The sequence below is a fragment of the Oryctolagus cuniculus genome, chromosome 7 (genome assembly GCF_051225735.1).
Source record: "Oryctolagus cuniculus isolate XC-2025 breed Fujian yellow rabbit chromosome 7, ASM5122573v1, whole genome shotgun sequence".
NCBI classification, from domain to species: domain Eukaryota; kingdom Metazoa; phylum Chordata; class Mammalia; order Lagomorpha; family Leporidae; genus Oryctolagus; species Oryctolagus cuniculus.
In genome coordinates, this window is record NC_142873.1 from 140,925,869 (window position 1) to 140,950,290 (window position 24,422).

Here is a 24,422-nt window from a genome sequence, read left to right on the forward strand (position 1 = left end):
GTGGAGGCTACAGGAGAACAGACCTTAGAAGCTGCCTCAGCCATCCCTCACCCACTCTGCTCACATCTGCTGGGAGTTCCCGATTTCTCAGGCCCTGGGGTGTCTCCACCCCCACAGCCTCAGGCCTCCCACAGGGCCTTACCCAGAGGAGGGAGGGAGGTGCTGAGCTGGCCAGGACACAGCCTAAGTTTTGCAACAGTTTGCTTCCTGCAAAGTCCCCAGGCCGCCGCACACAGCAAGGCACCAGCCAGGACGCTGGGGTTCCCACCAGCTCATCCGAGCCCGGGGAAGGAGGGGAAGGAGGAGCGGCACCAGGGCAGAATCCCAGGGCCAGCCCCATCCCGCAGGCTCCCTGGCTCAGCCTTAGGGGCTACCCCAGGGCTGGAGAGGACCTGGCGCATCCTTTCTCTCCCTTTCTGGAACTGGAGAGTCTGAGGTGTGCTGAGTCCCTCCCTGGGATTCCTCCGTCTGGGTGGGGGCCCTGGAGTGTGTGCGAGGGGAGCAGCAGAACCTAGTGAGACAGACGATGATGTCCATGTCTCCCAGGCTCAGACCCCCCGGCTTTCATGAGGGGAGCGGCTGTGGTCAATCAGCCCAGGCTCAGGCTGACTGGCCACCAAGGGGACTGAGCCGAGGGATGAGGGACGGGCTCGCCCGCGGACCACAGTGGCCTTGCAGCCTCTCGGGCCACGGGTGGGACCTCTGGCCGGTCTCCAGGCCCCGCCAGGCCCTGCTGCCGCTAGAAGCACGCTTCTGCGGCAGAACTCGGGAACAGCCTCTGACGAGTCTGGGCAAGCGAGCCTTCTAAGAGTTCAAGGAGGGGACTGGCAGGGGCTGCCAGGGCAGGGCCGAGGCGATGGGGGCCACGCCACGGTGCGGGAGCGCCGGCCCTGAGAGGGGCGCGGCGTCGGGAGGGGAGGGAGCGGCTGCTCTCCCCGCTCGCCCCTGACGCCCCTCCCCGCCCAGCTCGCACACCGACCGGCCTCCCTCCTCCCACACCGGACCCTACCTGCCCCGGGCGGTCGGGTGGGGTGGGGGGCGGGGGTGAACTAGACCGCCAGCGTCGCCCACTGCGCAAGTGGGGCTCGCGACCCGACCCCGCCTCCGCCCCTCCATTGGGCGCTCATTTAAATGTCCGGCCCCGCCCCGAGCTCCGGGCGCGTATATATGGGCGGCTCGGCGGGCGGCGGGCGGCATTCTGGCGCGGAGCGGAGCGGCGGCGGGCGTAGCTAGCGGGTCGGCCGCGGAGCGGGGGTGCAGCTCGGTTTCCCCCCGACACCCCTCCCCCTCAGGCGCCAGCCCCACCCCTCTGCGGGCCGGGCCGACCCCACCGAACTATCCCCTGCGGCGCGAGCCCGGGGCGGCTCCGGGCGCCCCCAACAGACCCCCCCCACCATGGGCAGCCAGAGCTCCAAGGCTCCCCGGGGCGACGTGACCGCCGAGGAGGCAGCAGGCGCTTCCCCCGCGAAGGCCAACGGACAGGTGGGTGCGCTCGGCACGACCGGCCCCGGCCCCCTCCTCTCGCACCGCGCCCCTCTCGGGCCTCGGGCCGGGGCCGCGCGCTTTGTCCGGCCCGGGACACGCGGCGCCCCCTCCCCCGCCCCGTCCCTTTGTTCTCCGCGCCGCAGCCCCCGCGGGCGAAGCGAGGGGAGGGGCGGGGAGGGGGCGCCGGCCGGGCCCCGCCGCCTTCTTTGTTCGCGGCCCCGGCCCCCGGCGCTGCCCCGGGCCGCCCCGAGGGCCGCGCGGGGAACAAAGGCGCGGCTGGGCCGCGCCGAGGGGGCGCCCAGGGGCCGCGGGGCGGGTGCCCGGCGGGGAGGGCGCGCCACCCCCGGCCCTGACCTCGGCAGCCCACGGTCTTTTCTTTCGGGGGGGTGCCGAGATGTGGGGAGAGCCTGGGGTGGGTGGGGGGCCGTTTACACAAAGCAGGAGGCTGGGAAAATAGGCCGTCCAGGTGCTGAGAGACAGCGCCCCGGGGCGGCTTCCCGCCCAATGTCGCCCAGCACGGCTCGCCCGCTTGCTCGGGATCCGCGGCCCGGAGCGGTTCCGTGCGGAATAGAGAGCGCGCCCCGGGGGAGGGGGGTGGGGGCCCCGGGACCCCAGCGCCTCCTGCCGGCCATGGCCTTTGCGCGCCTGTGAGGGGCGAGAGGCAGATGTCTGAAGGGGTCCCCGGTGTGGGGCTGAAGACCCTGTTGTCTGGAGGGGGCCAGGAGCGGGCTGGGGAGGGGAAGAGCCCTGGCCCTCATCGCTGTCTCCTCTGCCCTGCAGGAGAATGGCCACGTGAAAAGCAATGGAGACTTAACCCCCAAGGGTGAAGGGGAGTCGCCCCCCGTGAACGGAACAGATGAGGCAGCTGGGGCCACTGGCGATGCGATCGAGCCAGCACCCCCTAGCCAGGGCGCCGAGGCCAAGGGGGACGCCCCCCCCAAGGAGACCCCCAAGAAGAAGAAGAAATTCTCTTTCAAGAAGCCTTTCAAATTGAGCGGCCTGTCCTTCAAGAGAAATCGGAAGGAGGGCGGGGGCGACTCCTCTGCCTCCTCCCCCACGGAGGAAGAGCAGGAGCAGGGCGAGATCGGTGCCTGCAGCGAAGAGGGCACTGCCCCGGAGGGGAAGGCCGCTGCCACCCCGGAGAGCCAGGAGCCCCAGGCCAAGGGGGCAGAGGCTGGCGCTGCCTGCAAGGGAGGAGACACAGAAGAGGAGGCAGGGCCCCCAGCAGAGCCGTCCACTCCCTCGGGGCCGGAGAGTGGCCCTACACCGGCCGGCGCCGAGCAGAATGAGTAGCTGGGTGGGGGCAGGCGGGTGATCTCTTAAGCTACAAAAAACTGTGCTGTCCTTGTGAGGTCACTGCCTGGACCCTGTGCCCTGGCTGCCTTCCTGTGCCCAGAAAGGAGGGGCTGCTGCCCCCTCCCAACCACTTCCCTCTCCTCCTCTCCCTCCTGTGGATTCTCCCATCAGCCATCTGGTCTTCCTCGCAAGGCCAGCTGAAGATGGTCCCTTACATTTTCCCAAGTTAGGTTAGTGATGTGAAATGCTCCTGGTCCAGCCCCCTCCCCTGACCCCCCCACCCCTGCCCTGCAGAAGGCAATTGCTGGTTTTCTCCCTCGGTTCTTTTCCAAGTAGGTTCTGTTTACCCTACTCCCCCAAATCCCTGAGCCAGAAGTGGGGTGCTTATACTCCCAAACCCTGAGTGTCCAGCCTTCCCCCTGTTGAGTTTTTAGTCTCTTGTGCTGTGCCTAGTGGCACCTGGGCTGGGGAGGACACTGCCCCTGTCTGGGTTTTTATAAATGTCTTACTCAAGTTCAAACCTCCAGCTTGTGAATCAACTGTGTCTCTTTTTTGACTTGGTAAGCAAGTATTAGGCTTTGGGGTGGGGGAAGTCTGTAATGTGAAACAACTTCTTGTTGTCTTTTTCTCCCATTGTTGTAAATAACTTTTAATGGCCAAACCCCAGATTTGTACTTTTTTTTTCTAATTGCTAAAACCATTCTCTTCCACCTGGTTTTACTGTAACCTTTGGAAAAGGAATAAATGTTGTCCCTTTAGTGGTGCTTTAATGACTGGTCTTCTGGGGATGGGGTGAGATCTGTGGACACTAGTTAACCTCCAGCCAGGAGCAAACTAGAAGGCAGGTAAGTTTACGGGCTTTGTCGTCGTAGGGCTGCCCTGCCCGTACACCAGAACGCAGGGAGTTCAGAGCTGACATCAACCCAGGGACTGCCAGGAAACAGAGGCTCAGGTGGGTATAGAAAGGTACCATTTTATTACAAAGAGTCGCACAAAAATGAAAATAGTATCTCAAAAAGGAAGCTAGGCCGCCAGCCTCCACCTGCAGAGCTGGGGAAGACCGAGGGCGGGCAGCATTAGTTTCGGGGCTCACCTGAGGCCAGCGGGACGGTATGACGAGAACAGAACCAACCTAAAAATGGCTAACGTTACCTTAGGGGCTGGAAAGAACAGGAAGTCCCTGAAGACCCAGCCACCCCTACCCTCCTAGAATGGTCAACAGGGGGCACCTTTCCATACCTGCTAGGGACACACCCCGGCGTGTCTTGTAGCTCCCTTCTACCCACACCTGGAGCCCTTCGTGGTTTAAAATCGAACTGGGGAGGGATGGCTGGCAGGGCAGCGGCTATGAGTTTACCCAGCTTGGCTACCCTGGCCTCAGGGCCTTGGTTCTTGTCTAGTCCTCAGGGATATTTATATTTAATATATTTTTATATAAATACACAGAAATAGAAAATATAAAATCTTGAGGGGTTAAGGGAGAAAGGTGGGAAAGCTGGCCAGGAGCCAGATCTGGAGAAGTCTGCTCAGGCCAGCTTGACCTCCTCTTTGACCCTGTGGAGAAAGCAGAGACTGGCATGAGATAACCCACCCCAGAGGCCTTGGGGCAAGAGTGGGGATACAATGACTTCCTCAGGCCCAGGCTGCCCAGGTGACTGCCGGGGGCTGGGGCTTCTTAGCTCTGCCTAGAGCTGCAGAGACAGACAGACTGGTCCCTGAAAGAGGCCTTTGTAAGTGGGACCAGCTGTCCCTGTGCCTTCCCTCTCAGAGCAGTGGGACAAAGGGGCTGATGCTCCAACACCAAGGCAGACAGCTCCTTCCTCACCCTTTGGCTTCTGGCTTCTCCTCCTTGGTTTTCTCCTCTTCTGCGACTTCTAGAACATAAGAGTGCAGGGATGATCAAGGGCAGCCCCTCTGGAGAGACCCATACAGTCTTTACCCCAAAACCCCCTCCCAGCACTATGGCTTACTGGACTTAGAACAAGAGAAAACCCCATCCCAGGCCCTCCCAGTGAGCCCTGCTGAAAACAGACAGGTTGGACCGGTTTTCCAGCCTGCCTGAGCCAGAGCTTGGTGGGCGGAGGCAGCCCCCTGGGAAACTGGGGTGAGTGCTGGGAAAAGCGCTTGGGTGGTATGTGAGAGCCACTGCATTGTGGGCCCTGCTGCTTCTGGGAGCCCCTGATCCCTGCAGATGTGGCAGGGCGTGGGCTGAGACCCCAGTGCTGGACATCCAGACCTACCTTTCTTCTCTTCAGCATCTTTGTCTTTTTCATCTTCTGTTTTGACTCTCTTGGCTTTCTTGAAGTTGGAAGAATTCTTGCGCCCGCCCTCTCCCTCCTCATCGGAGTCGGAAAACTCCTCCTCACAGGCAATTCGTTTGTCAGAGGAACAGACTAGGAGGCAGGAGATGGAAAGTCTGGGTGAGAGCAGGAGGTTTTAATCCCAGGGTCTATGTTCAGTGCTTCGCTGTGTGTCCTCAGAGACAACCAAGGGATGGGGACCACAAGGAGGTGAGGGAGTGAACTGACTCCCAGCCTGTTCCTGCAGGCCCTAGAACTTGCAGGTTTCTCAGCAGGCAGGCAGAAATGGCGGAGGGAAGCCCTAGCTGCCTGCTGAGTAGAAGGCGGAGGCCAAGAGTCTGTGTCTTACTCGAGATGCGCTTGTCAGGGTCTTCTTCATCCTCATCGCCACTCTCCTCCGGGATGGCATCCTCAGGAATCGCCTGCATTTGGACCCCAGGCGCGTGCGGCAGCATCCTCAGGTTCTCGAACAGCCGCTGTCTGTGGCCAAGGGGAGAAGAGGTGGCTGGGCTCTGGTTAGGGACAAACCAGAATCTGGAGAGTTCAAGGGCTGGCTGGGGAGTATACTCACTTGATCTTTTCCAGATACTCATTAGTGTTCTGGTTCGTCATATTGGAAGGACTGATGTGAAGCTTGAAATCTGGCCCAAAGTATTCGAAGTAGTCATTGTATGGAAGCTCTGATTGGGGAAGGGGAGGAGACAGTCAGGCGACCCTGAGAATAGCATCTGTGAATTTATCTGGGCCTGCTGGTCCTTCTGCTAGATAGGATGCCTCCAAGACAGGGTGAGACGTGGGTGCCCACGGAAGTTCTAGTTTCTGACACCGCTCTCCAGGACCCACACCAGGGTCAACAGGCCCTGGTCTAGGACGCCTCAGTACTCCCTTCTCTCGCTGTCCCAGTTACCCTGCAGAGTAGAACCCCAAAGCTGTACACAACCACTGAAAGTTCTGTGCAAACCAAAAGCAGGAGAGGGGACAGAGTCAAGAAGGGCTAGGGAAAGGCAGAGGCTGTGCCGTCAGTCCTGAGGGGCCAGGCAGGAGACCTTCAGAGAAACAGGCCGAATGACCAGTGGAAAGGGGGTGCAGAACCTGAGGACATGGGGCCGCCAGCTCCCACCCCGCCTCACTCAGCCCTGGAGCATTACCATTAGGGATCTCTGTGTCCAGGGCCACGGCGGTTTCGTATGTCCAGCACCGGGCGACATTGCGGATGGTGTAACCGCCTCCTCCCAGCATCAGCATGGGCAGGTTGAAGCTCTTGACAAATTCCACACACTTGGCGTGCCCTTTGATGGGAGAAGGGGTGCTGAGTTCACAGGAGCACCCAGCGGGACCCTGCCCACCCATCCTTGAGCTACCTGGTCTCACCTTTGATGGTCAGATTGAAGCAACCCAGCCGATCCCCAGACAGGGAGTCTGAGCCACACTGTAAGACCACGGCGCTAGGCTGGAACATCTCCATCACTTTGGACATGACCTTAAAGGACACATCCTGGTCACCAACAATCTCAGGGAAAGCTACTTGAGATCCAGGGATAGAAGGGGGGTGGGGGTGGGGGTGGGCCCAGCACTTTCTTCTACTCCTATCACACTCTGCTGCCTTCCTGGTGGAGAAAAGGGAGAGGCAGGAGGCAGCTCTGCTTTGCCCACGTGGGACTGCAGCTTTTCAGTGTGAAAGGATCTAACATCCTTCTGGCTCTAGGCTAACAATGTGAACCCAGAATGGCCTCCCGGTCAGCTCCGGAATCCTTCCTGTCTCACTGTGCTCCAGGGCCACTTCCTCTAGGAAGCTTTCCTGACTCCTGGTTGCATTTGCTCCAAACATTTGGTCCTACACACTCTGCATCTGTAGGAAGCCTTTGACCTTTGCATATAGTTTTCTCTCTCCTAGGTTCTGGTCTGACAGAGGTGAGGACAAAGACCACACCTCAGGCTTCTCTGTTGCCTGCGCTACGAGGTACATAAGTAGATACTTGTCTACTGAGTGACGACCATAGCTTATTAGGTTAATACTCTATTGACAGTTTCTTGTTGCTTATCTGTGAAGATTTAACCGTTCGGGCTGGCATGCAGTGCCACAGAGTTCCTAGCACTACCTCCAACACTCCTCCCAGGTTCCACACTGGCCCGCGCACCGCTGCACACGAGCGCCTTTTCACTTTGCCTGGTGCTGTTTCCTCTGCTAAGAGCCACCCACCGTAGGTCCCCTACCTCCTTCTTCCCATGGGTACCTTCTCCTTTGTCAAAGTTCACCTCTGTGAAATCACCCCTGACGACCCTCCCCAGGGTAGCTGTTTGTCTCTCACTCCTCCGTTCATCCCTCAAAACCACAGGCACTGAGCCAGCCCGCGCGCCAACGCTCCACACAGACGCTGCCAGACCTCTGAGCGGGCTCACTGATGAAGAGCTTTCCCAGACCAAGCCGGGCCGCAAGGGCTGCAGGGAGTCCCTACACTTCCTCAAGCGTAGACATCAGTGTAAGGCAGCAAGAAACATGAAAAGCCAAGGAAGCCTACCACTGTTACATCCCGGGAGCTAACTCCAAAGAGACGGAGATCTAAAACAACGCGACTGCAAGCTCTCATTTCCCAACCGGCATTAGCAGGGCTGAGTCCCCTACACCAAGTTGCTGTTTGTAGCCCGCAGGGTGGATAGAGCCACTTACCGGCTTGAAAATGGCTTCATAGGACTCGTCGTCAATCCCATCTCGGAGCGGGTAGTTAACAGCATAATATTTGCCTTTGCCAGCCCCAATATCCTAATCGAGAAGGACATTAAAGTAAAACTGAAAGATGAAGCTGAGGAAGGCGTTCAAGGATGGGGGCTGGAAGGCTAAGGGAAGAGGCAGCGGTTCTGGGAGAGGCGGGCCAGGACAAAGCAGGGGCACTGAGTTAGTGCTGTTCTCACTGGCAAGTCCACATCCCGTCACTGAGCCTGCACGCAGGCCGAGAGCTGGTTATGGGGCCTGAGACTGCACACCCTACCCCACAGCACAAGACTTCTACCTTGGCATTGGGGTAGAGCTGGCTGGCAGCCAGGTCACAGAAATAACACCCACTCGCATCAACCTTTGTCTCCAGGGAGCTTTGCTGCTCATTCTTCAACCCCCTTTCTTTCCTCTCCAGGGAGATGTGGCAGGAAGCACAGAGGGAAGCTTCCAACTCACTTCCAAATAGCAAGTGCTCACTTATTCTAATACTTGCCATGGCCAACAACTGCATTAGTGCCGCTTTTTCACCTCAGGGCAAAGGCAGCGCAAAGCGGCTCAGTTTGCTGTACTCATGCTAACAGAAGCAGGTAGTCTGATGAAGGAGCTTCCAAGGATTCTTATCCTGAGTTTCATGGATGGGCTCCATGATGACTGTTCTACAGCAGACACCACGTTTCATGCACTTTTCTAGGAAGAGTTCATAGCTTTCAGTCAGAGGGCCAAAGGGGAAAGTAACCTAAAAAGGCTCAGAAGCCTTGAGATGATCCACAAGAGTCCCAGTTCCTAGCACAAAACTCAAGCCTTGTGGGGCACAGGACCAGCACATAATGAAACCCAGCTGCGTCCATGAGGGAAGCCCAGTAATGGTAGGAGACCCTTTATGTCCCACTTTTCCTCTCCTCCAGAATTAGGGAGAGAGACCATGGGAGGCACTCCCGATGGGGGAAAGGTGTTCTGAATGGCAGAAGAGGCAGGAAGTGGTTTTTAGTGGCACAGGATAGGAAAGTTAGAGCTGGCAGCTGAGGGTGAGCTGGTTGGCCCCTAAAAAGAGTTCTCACCCGTAGGTCCCCAGTTCCTGGGAAGTACTCTCCATACTTATGAAAGGACACGGTCATGACCCGGTCTGTGGTATAGAAGGCCTCTTCCACGCCATCGCCGTGGTGAATATCAATGTCAATATACAGCACCCTCTGGTGATACCTAGGATCAGAAGGGGGTCAGGGGTCTGGGGGCTCTTTGGAGATGGGACGCGCCAAGGGCGCCAGGTCCCAGCTTACCGGGCTGGCTGCCTCCCTCAGGTATCTCTAAGCACCAGAGACGTGGAAACTGGCTGAAGGAAGGTGGAAGAGCGGCCGGGTGTCTCCAGAGGCCTGACCAAGCCGACCAAGTCCGTTCTTCCTACTCTATAGCCAGGGTCAACTCCAGCCACACAAGGACACTCTGAGGCAGGATCTGAGCAGCGCCTGCCCTGATCTTGCCGTGGGCTCAGATCAAACCAAGACCCCGTCAAGGAGATGATGGCCAGAGCCACCACACACATTCCAGCCAGCATACCGCTAGGAAAAGCAAACTAGGGGGCCAATCCCCGGGGAGGGAAGTGGGAACCTGGCCTAAGGTGCTCCTCCAAGAGACAAGGCCAGGCAGGCATACTTTAGCAGTTCCAGGATGGCCAAGACGATATCATTGACGTAACAGAAGCCAGATGCCTCGGACTTCTTTGCATGGTGCAGGCCCCCAGCCCAATTCACAGCGATGTCCGTCTGCTGCTTATTAAGTTTCACAGCACTTGCTGGGCGTGGGGAGAGAGGAACATAAGCCTGTTACTAAGTCACTCTCCCCTCCCCCCAAGAAGCCCAGGGAACCTAGGGAGAGGTAGGACCTGCCTATTCAATAAGCCAGGCCCCTCCCTCTCACCTATTCCAATAGAGAATAAACATGATACCAGCTGCTCTTAAAAAACTATTTTCCACAGACAAAAAATATTTTTTACCAAAAAGAAAAAATAAAACAAAACTATTTTCCAAACTGAGGATGGTAACCCACCTTAAAATTGACTTAGTGGGTCATGGCTGGCATGTGTATTTTTAAGTGAAACAGATTAGAATAAAAATATCAGAGTAACAGTAAAGGTAACTGCCCTTTTACAAAACGTTGGCTTTAGGATGAGAGAGTAAAAGTGTGTGTTTGTGTGTGTGTGTATGTTCACGTGCATGTGTGTGCCCACACATGGTATCCTGGATTACCTGTGTAAATTTATTTCTTATTACGGTTCATGGTCAAAAAATTTTGAAATGATACCAAAGATAGGGCTGACTCAAAGTACAAATGAGTACAAAACATGAGAAATATACACCCATGCATGCAAGTGCATTTTTGGCACTGTTAACTTTCAAAGAAATAAAAGCATGGAACAATCTAAATGGTCCAGTAAAAGGAGATAGATTATATCAACTACAGTAGGGCCATAACATGGAATAATCTATGGCCACTAGAAAACAGGCTGTGGAAGATTTCTACAGATAGAAAAATCCTAGGTTAAAAAAAAAATGCAGGCACAAAACTATTATTCATATACACACACACATACACCTCAAAAGTTCATGGGAATGGAAGTAAAAGACAAATTTATTTTGGTCCAAAAAGAATTTTTAAATCTATCCATATACCATGAGTCTTCAAAATGTTCAAGGAAAACACATATTACAAAAACCTATGCATACATTTCAAATTGTTTTCCACCAAAATAAACTTATATTTTAACTTCATTTTTCCACAAACTTCTTGAAGTACCCTCATATACATATTTTATGTCCAGATATATAAACATGAATAAAGAAAAGGCAAATAAACACCCAAGTAGTAACAAGGTCATCCATGGACAGTGTGACTGTGTGTGTTTCCCATGCACTTCTTTTTTTCCAAGATGATACTGGTAGGGGGATACAATAATGATGATAGGAAAATAAATATTTGTTAAGAAAGGGTTTCAAGTAGTCCTAGCGGGAACCCAGAAGTTATAGGTGGAAGTGGGAGCTAAGCCTAGGCAGGGAATATTTCTGACCTCTGAAGGTAATTGCCACACTCCTTCCTAAGACACACAAGATGGCACTTCCATTTTTATAGCACTTTGGCAGTTCACAAATTGCTTTTATGTACAGCATCTTGACAACCCCAGAGGTCTGCAGGGAATTCCTATATATGAGATTTGCTAGTGGGAGAGGACAGCCAAGGACATCTGTCAGGACCATGCTGGACAATAAGCCTGGGCTGGGACTCAACCAGAAATACATTCTAGAGATCTAAGGACTATTTTACATGGTCACAGGTCAGCCCTACCACGATGGTGGCCTAAAAGGCAGACCTCGGGAGGACAGACCAGCACAACCCTTGGGAGGGGATATAGATTCCTTACCTACAGAGCCACCAGTAGACAACTGACAAAATTCAAACAGGCCATCAAATACTGGACAGTCCTCACCAACGTTGACTTGAAAGAAATAAGCAAAAGGTTAGTTTCCATAATCCCCTTCAGCTTTTGTTAAGATACTTACAAGCTGGTGGGAAAAAAAAAAACACAGAATGTAGATTCAGAAGGCTTAAGTTCTAGTTCAAGCTCTACTACTTACTGTCTGTGGGAAGGAGTCAAGTCATTTAAGTTCTTTGAAGATACAGCCCCTTACCTATAATAAGCACCTAGTTACTGAGAAAACAGAAATTTTACATGAAGAAGCATTTAGCAACTTGGAAAATGTTGGTTCATTCCTTTAGGGAGAAAGTATCCTTTTTCCAGCCTAAGTTTGTTCCTGGACCTCACTCCTGGTGACCGAGGAAGTGAGAACAGAGACCTGCATGAACTCATTCACTGAGCGCTTACAATGTGACAGATGCTGTGCTCGATGCTTTAAATACCTGATATCATTTATCCTCACACAATCAACTTTTTTTTAGTCTTTTTTTCAAAGGCAAAGAGACAGAGACATTTCTTATGTGCTGATTTCCTATGCAGACGACAGCAACAGCTGCAGCTGGGCTGAGCCAGGCTGAGGCTGGGAGCTGGGGACTCAGTACAAGTCTCTCCTAAGAAAGGCAGGGACCCAACGACGCGAGTCCTCACCTGTTGACTTCTAAGTGTACAGTAACAGGAAGCTATAGGCCCAGCAATGGAGTCAACCCAGGCATTCCGTACTGGATGCCAGTACCCCAGGCAGTGTCTTAGCTGCTATGCCAAGCACTTGGCCCTTATGCAATTTTCTGTGGTAAGCTTTGGTCCCATCTTACAGATGGGGAAACAGGCTCACAGAGGTGGGCTGCTAGGAAATGGCAGTCAGTACGCAAGCTTTGGCTCATCGGTCCCAAAACCTGGCGGAAACATACTTGCTTCTTTTCCCAACTACTTTCACATGTAACACAATCTCATTCGATCCTCACAACCACCCCAGGAGGTGAACGAACAGATATGGAGAAGTCAATTGACTTGCCCAAGTTTATATAACCAGGCAGTGCCAGAACCAGAAATCAGGACCAGGAGTCCTGACTCCCCACAGTCCAGTGCTGTTGCTACTACACCCACAAATGACAACCACAGTATAGTTATTTCAGTCCTAAAGGTACAAACTAGTCCGTGATGTGGAAACACATGCAAACAACAATGCAAATGAAACAAAAAGGCAGGAAGGAAAGCACACCTGGAGGCTCAGACTCTCAGGGCCAGAGAGGAACCTTACAGCTCCTCTTTCAGAATAGGAAACTGCTGAGACATCAGTGATACACAGGAAGTCAGAGGCAGGAGCGAACTAGATTCTTACTCCTGTCTGGCTTCCCCTTTGCACCCACCGTTACCAATAGGGGTTCCCAAAGTAGAGCAAGGAGCAGCCCTGGCTTGGAGACACTGGGACGGCCCAGTTGGCCTGCAGTGGCAACATCTCGAGACACAGCTGGAGCTCAACATTTGCAATAACCACAAGAGTTACCAACTCTTGTTGCTGCCCTAAACCTGGAAGGTGTGCAAGACCCGGGGCTCTGAGGAAGTGGGGCTGCACAAGGGAGCAAGGGGCGGCTCTCTTCCTCACTTCTTGAGTAAACACTGGGAGGCTTTGTCAATAAGAACTTTGGTCCCTTTGGTCCCTGGCACAGGCTGTTTATCCATGAGCAACTGATTTCCCTTTGGCTGCTTCCTCCTGTATAGGGGTTGGTCTGCCTCAGTTCCCAAAGCTGGGTTTATAGTCCCACTTGGGAGCGAAGCCCCCATGGGAAGAAATGGGTATTTTTTACTTGAGAAAAAAATATTTCACTTCAGGCTCCAATCAAACATTAATCCCCAGCTCAGCAATCTGCGATTAATAGATAGAAGAAGGGAAATGGGTGAGAAGACATTCACCTATGAGGCCAGGGAGGACTTTTCCATGGGCTTTCCTTCTTCCTACTATAACCGTCTTCTCTCTTTTTAAGGCTAGTTTCAAACTAACGGGGAGCAATACACAGGGCAGGGGGCTGGTGAAGTCGGGGAGTAAACTATCGCAGGGGGCCTGGTGCGATGGCGCAGAGGATGAGAGCCCCGGCCTGCAGTGCTAGTATCCCTAATGGGTGCTGGCTGGAGTCCCAGCTGCTCCCCTTCTGGTCCAGCTCCCTGCTGTGGCCTGGGAAAGCAGCAGATGGCCCAGGTCCTTGGCCCCTGCACCCGCGTGGGAGTCCCAGAAGCAGCTCTTGGCTCCTGGCTGTGAACAGCTCTCAGCTCCGGCCGTTGTGGCCATTTGAGGAGTGAGCCAGCAGGAGGAAGAGCTCTCTCTCTGTCTCTTCCTCTCTCTGTACTCTGTCATCCAAATAAAAAACAAATCTAGAAAGAAAGACAGAAAGAAAGAAAGACAGAAAGAAAGACTATTGCAAAAAGCAATCCATGGGTTGAAACACTACCTGCAGGACAGAGCTTACATCCTGGTGATGGGGACAAGGGTGGGGGCAGGGCAGAGAATGGGTATGTAATCAAGGGGAGGTGTCTTGGAAGACTTCAACTGTATGGAAAACATCTTCATTCTTAGGCTGGGGTACTCGAATGTTCACTATTTTTATACAATTTTTGCCTGAAATATTTTGTATGTACCATATTTATTTATTTGAAAGGCAGAAAGACAGAGAAAAAGAGAGAGATCTTCCATCTGCTAAATGCCTGTAACAGGGCTGGCTGAAGCAAGGAGCCATGGAACTCCACTGGGTCTCCCACATGGATGACAGGAACCCAAACTCTGGAGCCAACATCTGCGGCCACCAAGGCACATTAGCAGGAAGCAGGATCAGAAGCAGAAGTGAGATTCGATTCCAGGCACTTCAATATGGGATGCAGGTATCCCATGCAGTGGCTCAACTCATTGCATCACAACACCCACTCCCATCCTTTTTTTTTTTTTTTTTTTTTTTCCAATATTTATTTGAAAGTTAGAGTTACAGAGAGAGAGAAGAAGAGGCAGAAAGAAAGAGAAAGAGGTCTTCCATCTGCTGGTTCACTCCCCAGTTGGCCGCAATGGCCGGAGCTGTGCTGATCTGAAGCCAGGAGCTTCTTCTGAGTCTCCCACATGGGTGCAGGGGCCCAAGGACTTGGGCCATCTTCTGCTGCTTTCCCAGGCCACAGCAGAGAGCCGGATTGGAAGTGGAGCCACTAGGATTCGAGCCGGCACCCATATGGGATGCCAGTGCTGCAGGCGGTGGCTTCACCCACTACGCCACAGCGCCGGCCCCCTGTTATTTTACCTTAGTAACTGTGAGAGATGGTTCCCAAGCCATGTTATGTCTGTATACCTTCCCATATACTTTCATTTTTTAAATTTTTTGAAAAGATTTATTTATTTGAAAGGCAGAATGAGGGGGGAGGGAGAGGGCAAGGAAGAGATCTTCCATCCACTGATTCACTCCTCAAACAGCCGCAACAGCTGAGGCTGGGCCAGGCCGAAGCCTGGAACTCCATCTAGGGCTCACACACGGGTGGCAGGGGCCCGTGCACTTGGGCCATCTTCTGCTGCCTTCCCAGGAGCATCAGCAGGGAGCCGGATCAGAAGCAGAATATCCGGGGAGCAAACTGGAGATCCCACATGGGACACCGGTGGCTTAAACCACGCTGCCACAATGCCAGCAACTCCCACATACTTTTAAATCCTCCCCAGTTACTTCAATATAATATAATATAATATAATATAAATGCTATATAAGACGGCCTCTAACTTCCTGTCCTCATTTCCAATGAGAGAAAATCCCAGGACCTAATTGTTTAATGCAAATCTAGGAAATGCTGGTCTCGGGAAAATTGCAGTGGAGGGAGAGAACCTGTATGCTACTCAGGATCTAATATTGTATCTGCCTCGACAGATTTGTAAATAACAAAAACAGTATGTCATAATATTCATAGCAGTAGCTACCACTCATCAGCGTAGGTACTTTGAATACATTACCTTATTTATCCCCCATTACAAAGCAGGCACCAGTATCTTCCTCTAAGAAGGAAAGTAAGGGTCGGCACTGGGCTGCAGCAGGTTAAGCTGCTGCCTGACAGGCTGGCATCCCATAATGGAGGCCTGGCTGCTTCCCTTCTGATCCAGCTTCCTGCTAATGTGCCTGGCAAGGCAGCCAGAAGATGGTTCAAGCACTTGGCCTTGGCTACCCATGTGAGAGACCAAGTTGGAGCTGCAAGGTCCTGGCTTCAGCCTGGCCCAGCCCCAGCCAATTTAGCCATCTGGGAAGTAAACCAGCAGTGTATATCTCTTCTCTGTCTCTCCTTCATTCTGTCACTCTGCCTTTCAAATAAATAAAATAAATTTAAAAATAAATAATAATTATAATGTGCTAATGCTCAGAGATTAGAAGACTCACTCAAAAACACACAGCAAAGCAATAGCACTGAGGATTCAAACTAAGACATGAAAACTGATTCGACACCAGGCTGCGTCTCTAAGGAGAATATGTTGAGAGGGAGGCTTGATCCCTGGCTTAAATGGGTTACAGAAACCCCAAAGCCACCGACAGCAAAGGAATGAATGTGTGCCCCTTACAAGGAAACAAGACTCTGCCAGTTCAGAAAGCAAGCACATCTCTTCAAGGGGCAGCAGCTCCTGCAGCGGTGAGGGGCAGGGAAACAACGCCCCAGGAAGATCGCACCGACCTGTCATCACTGCCACCTGCACGGCTATCAGAACTAATAAAGAACTGTCTTCCATGGGAATCACACTACCTGTGGCCAGTAAAAACACATAAACACCATAAACTTCCTGGCATTTTCATAGAGGCTGTCATAAACCAATCAAATCTTCTGGACAACACTGTCACACGGTTCTATTGTATGAAGTGTTTCTAAAATAACGTAAGGGAGGGGCCAGTGCTGTGGTGCAGTGGGTAAAGCCACCACCTGCAGTGTCGGCATCCATATGGGCACTGGTTTGAGTCACGGCTGCTCCACTTCCGATCCAGCTCTCTGCTATAGGCTGGGAAAGCAGAAGATGGCCCAAGTCCTTGGGCCCCTGCACCTGCATGGGAGACCCGGAAGAAGCTCTTGGCTCCTGACTTCGGATCGGCCCAGCTCCAGCAGTTGCAGCCATTTGGGGAGTGAACCAGCAGATGGAAGACCTCTCTCTCTGCCTCTCTGTAACTCTGCATTTCAAATAATAAATAAATAAGTCTTAAAAATAAATAAATAAATAACACATAGGAGAAGTTAGGTGTGATAATTTTATCCTAAAGTTGGAAAAAAAAAATAATTTCCCACAGCTAAAATAATCACCAAGAGTCCCACAAACTGAATATGGCTTTTGCAATGGGACCAGTTCTAGAATTTCAGGTGGAAGGGGCAGGGACAGAATCTCCACAGATCTATGATTACATCACCTGGAGGCTGTCCTGTGTGGCCCCTACAGTCCCAGTTAACACAGAGTTAGAGGGGCCGGCACTGTGACGCAGTGGGTTAAAGCACTGGCCTGAAGTGCTGGCATCCCATATGGGTGCCGATTCTAGTCCCAGCTGCTCCACCTCCGATCCAGCTCTCTGCTGTGGCCTGGGAAAGCAGAAGAAGATGACCCAAGTCCTTGGGCTCCTGCACCTGCGTGGGAGACCTGGAGGAAGCTCTTGGCTCCTGGCTTCAGATCAGCGCAGCTCCAGCTGTTGCGGCCATCTAGGGAGTGAACCAGTGGATGGAAGACCTCTTTCTCTGTCTCTACCTCTCTCTGTAACTCTTTCAAATAAATAAAAATAAATCTTTAAAAAAAAAAATAGAGCACTTTTAGTCAGACAGGAATCAGCGATCACATGGCCAAGCCCATTTCACAAAAGAAAAGTGACTCGCCCAGCCCGTTAAGAGTTAATAGCTGGGTCCTGGACCTTCCGCCTCCCCTCCCGGTCAGTGCTTCTTCCATTGTAGTCATCACAGTACTCTTGGGACGGTGTTCTGAACCTCACTGGAAGAAGTCCAACCACTATTATTTACAATCAGGAAACAAGGAAAACCAGACTTAAGAAAAAAGACACAGTTTGACACCCAAGGGAAATCAGATGTTGGCCCAAATGGGAGGCACGAGGAAGGGCAGGCGGGCCTCTCCACTGGAAAGGGAGACCCGCCGGGAGCGGGACTGGGGGGCCAGAGCGGACTCACATCGCTGCATCTGCTTGCTGTACTCGGACATGTTATCCGGACGAATGGAGCGCAAGAACTTAATGTAGTCGTCACTGTGGTACTTGGTCATCTCCTCAGCATTGGCTTTGTGAGGGCGCTAGGGGAAGAAGGGAGAAAGGGCAAGTCATTCTCAAGGCCGGCCAATCTTCGCTCAGTCCACTTTCAGCACATGTCTTTAGCGCTAAGCTAGGTGCTAAAAGGACAAAGAGAAATAACTGATTAGATTCGGCCCTGAAGAAGCTTACAATCCAATTAGCTCCACAGGATTACCAAAAGGGCCTGGGTGTCACAAAACCTAGGACTGCAGGGCCGGCGCCGCGGCTCACTAGGCTAATCCTCCGCCTAGCGGCGCCGGCACACCGGGTTCTAGTCCCGGTCGGGGCGCTGGATTCTGTCCCGGTTGCCCCTCTTCCAGGCCAGCCCTCTGCTGTGGCCCGGGAGTGCAGTGGAGGTGTTTGGGCCCTGCACCCCATGGGAGACCAGGAAAAGCACCTGGCTCCTGGCTCCTGCCATCGGATCGGTGCAGTGCGCCGGCCGCAGCGCGCCGGCCGCGGCGGCCATTGGAGGGTGAACCAACGGCAAAGGAAGACCTTTCTCTCTGTCTCTCTCTCTCACTGTCCACTCTGCCTGTCAAAAAAAAAAAAAAAAAAAAAAAAAACAAACCTAGGACTGCAGCTCGAGCTGTGTTGCCTGGCCAGGTCATCACGTCTTGAGCCTCGATTTCCTTACCCTCTAGGGACAACATCTAACTCAGGGAAGCTGCAGGAACTGGAAACGGTCAGACCTCTTTGCAGACTGTAAAGGGCCTTCCAGATCATTACTTTGTTATTAAATAGAACAACATGTAATTATGTACCAAATGACTCCAAGAGTTCAGGAGATCAAGTGAAGAAAAGCAGTCAACTAATGACAACTGACCAGTATGCTGACGATTTTGGTCTCGTGCTCCTCACAAAACTTCCTTGCCGTAATAAGCTACCAGTTATCCCAACATTCTAACCACTCCTTCCTTCTTTTTAAAAAGGCATGGTGGACGGGGGCCAGCGCTGTGGCGTAGCAGGTAAAGCCGCCACCTACAGTGCCGGCATCCCATATAGGCGCTGGTTCAAGTCTTAGCTGCTCCACGTCTGATCCAACTCCCTGCTAATGCGCCTGGGAGAGCAGTGGAAAATGGCCCAAATGCTTGGGGTCCTGCACCCACATGGGAGACACGGAAGAAGCTCCTGGCTCCTGGCTGCGGGTCAGCTCAGCTCTGGCTGTTGTGGTCATTTGGGGAGTGAACCAGTGGATTGAAGACTCTCTCTGGCTCTACCTCTCTCCCTAACTCTGTCTTTCAAATAAATAAAATAAATATTTTTTTAAAAAAGTATTTATTTATTTATTTGAAAGCCAGAGCTACAGAGAAAGGGAGAGAGAGATCTTCCATCCATTGGTTCACTCCTGAAATGACTGCAACGGCCAGGGCAGGGCCAAGCCAAAACCAAGAGCCACGAGCTTCATCCAGGTCTCCCACGTGGGTGAAAGGAACCCAAGCATTTGGGCCTTTTTCTGCTGCGTTCTGAGGTCATTAGCAGGGAACTGAATTGGAAGTGGAGTAACTGGTACTTGAACAGGCACACAGATAGGATGCTGGCATTGGAGGTGGCAGCTTTCCCCTACTATGACACAATGCCAGTCCCCCCATAACAACCTTTTAATGTTCATATACTATTATTCTCATTTTGCAGTCATGAAATTACAGCAGACAAAGGTTAGTGATTTGCCTAGGGTTACAGTTAGTAAACTGGAATAGGAACCTGGAGGTCTGGCTCCAAGTAAGTGATTCTCACTTAATCCTCAATTAAAAAAAAAATATTTATTCATTTGAAAGGCAGAATTACAGAGAGGAGAGGCAGAGAGAGACAGAGAGACAGAAAATCTTCCACCCACTGGGTCACTCCTCAAATGGCCATAACAGCCAGGACTGTGCCAGGCCAAAGCCAGGAGCCAGGAGCCCCATCAGGGTCTCTCATGTGGATACAGGGGCCCAAGCACTTGGACCACCATCTGCTGCCCTTCCAGGAGCACCAGCAGGGAACTGGATCAGAAGAGGAGCAGCTGGGACTAGATATGGGATATCAGTGCAGTAGGCAGTAGCCCAGCTCACTGTGTCATGGTTCCGGCCCCCTCACTTAATTTCAGGTCCCTCAGGTGAGTGCACTGCTTCCCCAGGCTGCAGCAGAGAGCTGCATCAGAAGTGGAGCAGCTGGGATTTGAACTGGCACTCATATATAGAGGCGGCAGTTTTAACCACTACACCATAGCACCAGCTCCAAAATATTTTTAATTTTTAAAAAATTATGTATTTGGCCGGCGCCGTAGCTCACTAGGCTAATCCTCCACCTAGCAGCGCCGGCACACCGGGTTCTAGTCCCGGTCAGGACGCTGGATTCTGTCCCGGTTGCCCTTCTTCCAGGCCAGCTCCAGGCCAGCTCTCTGCTGTGGCCCAGGAGTGCAGTGGAGGATGGCCCAAGTGCTTGGGCCCTACACCCCATGGGAGACCAGGAGAAGCACCTGGCTCCTGCCATCGGATCAGCGTGGTGCGCTGGCCGCAGCGCGCCAGCTGTGGCTGCCATTGGAGGGTGAACCAACGGCAAAAGGAAGACCTTTCTCTCTGTCTCTCTCTCTCACTATCCACTCTGCCTGTCAAAAAAAAAAAAAAAAAGAAAAGAAAAGAAAAAATTATATATTTACAGAATTATTCTTAGGTGTTTAAATCCAATGGAAAATTGATCCCTGAGTGGGAATAAGACAGGAAGGAGATACACAGTTTGACACACGCTCCCTCAGACTTACCCCTAAGGGTAAAGCTAAAAACTTGCCATTGGAATCCAAATCCCATTAAGTTGGCAAGTACCAATACCATCTTACTAGTTAAAGAGATCAGTTTAAGTACATAACTGATTATAAAGGGATCACATAAAGACAAGTGTCTTATTTATGATAGAATTAAAAGGAGAGAATGGTACAACATGGGAAGCAGGATACACAGCAGATTCATAGAATTACAAATGCCCTAAACAGCACTCTGGCCTCAGAATCAGCCCTTAATGCATTCAGATCTAGCTAAAAAGCCCATGAGAGTATTTCAGGCATGGAAAGCCAAGACACTGTGGGAAAAAATGACCTAAATGAAAGATGTCTGTGAGTGAGATCCCAGTGGAAAGAACAGGCCATCAAAGAAGGAGGTACCTTTCTCTGAAGGGAGGACAGAACTTCCACTTTGATTATGGCCCTAAATAAAGTCAGAGTTTGTGAACTCAAGAGGCCTCCATAGCCTTGGCAGCTCATGACAAGAGCCTCGGGTGATCACTGACTAAGTGTCAATTGTTAAATCAACAACAGGAGTCACTGTGCACTTGATCCCCATGTAGGACCTCTGTCCTTAATGTGTTGTACTATGAGAATTAATGGTAAAACTAGTTTTCAAGCAGTACTTTATATTTTGTGTGCCTGTGTGGGTGCAAACTGGCCAAGCCAAGTTGGGAACCAGAAACTCAATCCAGTTTTCCCATACGGGTGGCAGTGACCCAATTGCTTGAGCCATTACCTGCTGTAATTAGCCATTACCTGCTGCACATTAGCAGGAAATTAGAATCAAGAATAGAGCTGTGAGGCCGGCGCCACGGCTCACTAGGCTAATCCTCCGCCTAGCGGCGCCGGCACACCGGGTTCTAGTCCCGGTCGGGGCGCCGGATTCTGTCCCGGTTGCCCCTCTTCCAGGCCAGCTCTCTGCTGTGGCCCGGGAGTGCAGTGGAGGATGGCCCAGGTGCTTGGGCCCTACACCCCATGGGAGACCAGGAAAAGCACCTGGCTCCTGGCTCCTGCCATCGGATCAGCGCGGTGCGCCGGCTGCAGCGCGCCGGCCGCGGCGGCCATTGGAGGGTGAACCAACAGAAAAGGAAGACCTTTCTCTCTGTCTCTCTCTCTCACTGTCCACTCTGCCTGTCAAAAAAAAAAAAAAAAAAAAAGAATAGAGCTGTGGCACAGCGGTAAATGCCACTGCCTGCAGTGCAGGCATCCCATATGCGCACCAGTTCGAGTCCCAGCTGCTCCTCTTCCAATCCAGCTTTCTGCTATGGCCTGGGATAGCAGTAGAAGATGGCCCAAGTCTTTGGGCCCCTGCACCCGCATGGGAGACCCAGAAGAAGATCCTGGCTCCTAGCTTCGGATTGCCCAGCCATTGTAGCCAATATGGTAGTGAAGCAGCAAATGGAAGACCTCTCTCTCTGCCTCTCCTTCTGTCTCTGTGTATCTCTTTCAAATAAATAAATAAATCTTAAAAAAGGGGGGGGGGGGCGCGCGGGTAGAGCTAGAACTTGAACCAAGGCAGTCCAATAGAGGATGCAGGTGTTCAGGGCGATTTTTAACTGCTAGGCCAAACACTCCCCCTCAAAACTTCTTCTACTCTTTCAGTGGATGATATTGAGATCTGGGGCCATTGCTTTAGCACAGCACATTAAGCTGCCACTTGTGGGCACCAACTCCAGCATCCAATATCAGAGTGCTAGTTTTGAGACCTGGCTACTACGATGCTGCTGCTGCTGCTTCCTTTTTTTTTTTTTTTTAAAGATTTATTTACTTATTTGAAAGACAGAGCTATAGAGAGTCAGAGGCAGAGAGAGAGAGAGAGAGAGAGAGAGAGGTCTTCCATCTGCTGGTTCACTCCTCAAATGACTGCAATGGCTAGAGTTGGCTCATCCAAAGCCAGGAGCCAGGAGCTTCTTCTGGGTATCCCTCACAGGTGCAGGGGCCAAGGACTTGGGTCATCTTCCACTGTTTTCCCAGGCTATAGCAGAGAGAGGGATTGAGGTGGAGGAGCCAGGACTCAACCGGTGCCCCTATGGGATGCTGGCAATACAGGCAGCAGTTTTATCACTATGCCACAGCACTCACCCCTACTATGCTTCTGATCCAGCTTCCTGCTAAGGCACCTGTGAAGGCAGAGGAAGATGGCCTAAGTCCTTGGACCCTGACACTCCTGGGGGAGACCTGGGTGGAATTCTTGATTCCTAGCTGCACCTGGCGCAGACCTGGCTGTTGCAGACATTTGGGGAGTGGACCAACAGATGAAATATCTCTTCTGTCTCTCACTCTATGTTACTCTTCCTTTCAAATAAATAAACCTGTTTTTAAAAAAATTATACCAAGATCTACTCAGGCTGAATAGATAGATGTCATTTGATATTTTATAATTAATTATTTTGTTTTATTTGAAAGGCAGAGAAACAGAGATCAGTCATCTGCTTGTTCACTTCCCAGAGGGGGAGAGAGCGAGCTATCATCTGTTGCTTTACTTCACAAATGCCTACAACAGCGAGGGGTGAGCCAGGCTAAAGCCAAGAGCCTGGAATTCAATCCAAGTGTCCCTGCATGGGTGGCAGAGATGCAAATACTTGAGCCACGATCTGCTGCCTCCCAAGATACAAACAGTAGGAAGTTGGATCAGAAGCAGTGGAGCCAAGGCTAAAACCAGGCATTCCAATATGGCATAGAGGCACTGCATCCTCCCCTAAATGCCATTTAAAATTCTTCCTTTTGGGCACTAGTGCAATGGCCGGCATCTGCTCCTGTTCTGATCCAGCTCTCTGCTATGGCCTGAAAGCAGTAGAAGATGGCCTAACTGCTTGGGCCTCTGCACCCAAGTGGGAGACCTGGAAGACACTCTGGGTTCCTGGCTTTAGATCGGCCCAGCTCTAGCCATTGTGGCCACTTGAGGAGTGAACTAGTAGATGGAAGGCCTCTTTCTCTGTCTCTCCCTCCCTCTGTCTGTAACTCTACATCTCAAATAAATAAATAAATCTTAAAAAAAAAAAAATTTCCCTTTTGGGGCCAGTGTTGTGGCACACCAGGTTAAACTCCCACCTCTGAAGCCGGCATCCCATATGAGCACTGGCTCGAGTCCTAGCTGCTCCACTTCTGATCCAGCTCCCTGCTAATGCGCCTGGAAAGGCAGAGATGGCCCAATGAAATTCTGGTCTCTTATCTTCGGCTTGACCCAGCCCTGGCCATTAAGGCTATTTGGGTAGTGAACTATCTGATGGAAGATCCCCCCTCTCTCTCTTTGTAACTTTGCCTATCAAATAAATACAATATCTTTAAAATCAAGTGAAATAAATCTTGAGTAAAAAAATTCTCCTCTTTTTGCTTTCCCAAACCACTGCCAGTCCCTCCATACCTCCATAATCTTGATGTAAGCACTCCTATATTTCTCCTCTGCTCTCTGCCCCAGGTTTCCTGTTCTCACTACCATGCCCTCACCTGCTCAGGACAGCAGTCAGAGTTATCAGCTTTGATTCCTCTCACTCCTCGTGCACTACATTCAAGTTCTCTAGAAACTGCAGTCTAATCCGTTCATTTCCATCTCCAATCACCACCCTTCTGGCAACAATCTACGACCTGGCTCTCAGCCTCAATCTTCACCATGGTGTATCTCTTCTCAATTCTATAGGCAGAGTAATCCGTGTAAAATGCAAACTGAACCACCTCACACCCCACTATAAATACCTCAGAGGCTGCATGACACACAATAGCAAGCTCCAAATCTTGAACCTGGCTTAGAAAACCAGAATAATCTGATTCCTGCTCACCTCTCTGACAACCCTCTAAATATTTTGTGCTGTAGCCCAAAGAACACCAAATTTAGCAAGTTTAGGAAACTTCCTGCTTAAAAAGCACACAAACAATACTAAAATTAAGAACTTCTGTGCATTAAAGATAGATTACAGCAAAAAGAAAAAACTAGAATAGAGGTTATTTATAGCAATATACTGACACTGGAAGAACTTACCACAAATTGGTAAGAAAAAGCCAAATAATGGGGCTGGTGCTGTGGCGTAGCAGGTAAAGCTGCCACCTGCAGTGCCGGCATCCCATATGGGCGCCGGTTCGAGTCCTGGCTGCTCCTCTTCCGATCCAGCTCTCTGCTATGGCCTGGGAAAGCAGT

At 51.8% G+C, this 24,422-nt stretch overlaps 2 protein-coding genes across 3 annotated transcripts in view; one reads left to right on the forward strand and one right to left on the reverse strand.

Annotated features, from left to right (window-relative positions):
• The first annotated feature begins 1,206 nt into the window (after window positions 1-1,206).
• On the forward strand, window positions 1,207-3,539 carry MARCKSL1 (MARCKS like 1). The gene is given in 2 exon segments (NM_001082318.1): window positions 1,207-1,482; window positions 2,266-3,539. Coding segments are annotated over 2 exon segments (600 nt in total). The 5' UTR covers window positions 1,207-1,395; the 3' UTR covers window positions 2,779-3,539.
• A 195-nt stretch (window positions 3,540-3,734) lies between these two features.
• Window positions 3,735-24,422, reverse strand: part of HDAC1 (histone deacetylase 1) — a 34,668-nt gene continuing 13,980 nt past the window's right edge. The window contains exons 3-14 of one of the 2 annotated variants that reach the window (XM_002720715.6): window positions 17,417-17,534; window positions 11,207-11,281; window positions 9,445-9,583; window positions 8,853-8,994; window positions 7,750-7,842; window positions 6,453-6,561; window positions 6,230-6,370; window positions 5,653-5,761; window positions 5,431-5,561; window positions 5,022-5,174; window positions 4,607-4,655; window positions 3,735-4,335 (exon numbers count right to left, since the gene is read on the reverse strand). In XM_002720715.6, coding sequence (XP_002720761.1) covers window positions 4,308-4,335; window positions 4,607-4,655; window positions 5,022-5,174; window positions 5,431-5,561; window positions 5,653-5,761; window positions 6,230-6,370; window positions 6,453-6,561; window positions 7,750-7,842; window positions 8,853-8,994; window positions 9,445-9,583; window positions 11,207-11,281; window positions 17,417-17,534 — 1,287 coding nt within the window. In that variant the 3' untranslated portion in view covers window positions 3,735-4,307. Of the gene's footprint in view, window positions 4,336-4,606; window positions 4,656-5,021; window positions 5,175-5,430; window positions 5,562-5,652; window positions 5,762-6,229; window positions 6,371-6,452; window positions 6,562-7,749; window positions 7,843-8,852; window positions 8,995-9,071; window positions 9,584-11,206; window positions 11,282-17,416; window positions 17,535-24,422 lie in introns of both variants that reach the window. The other variant, XM_089301085.1, reaches the window with a different exon arrangement.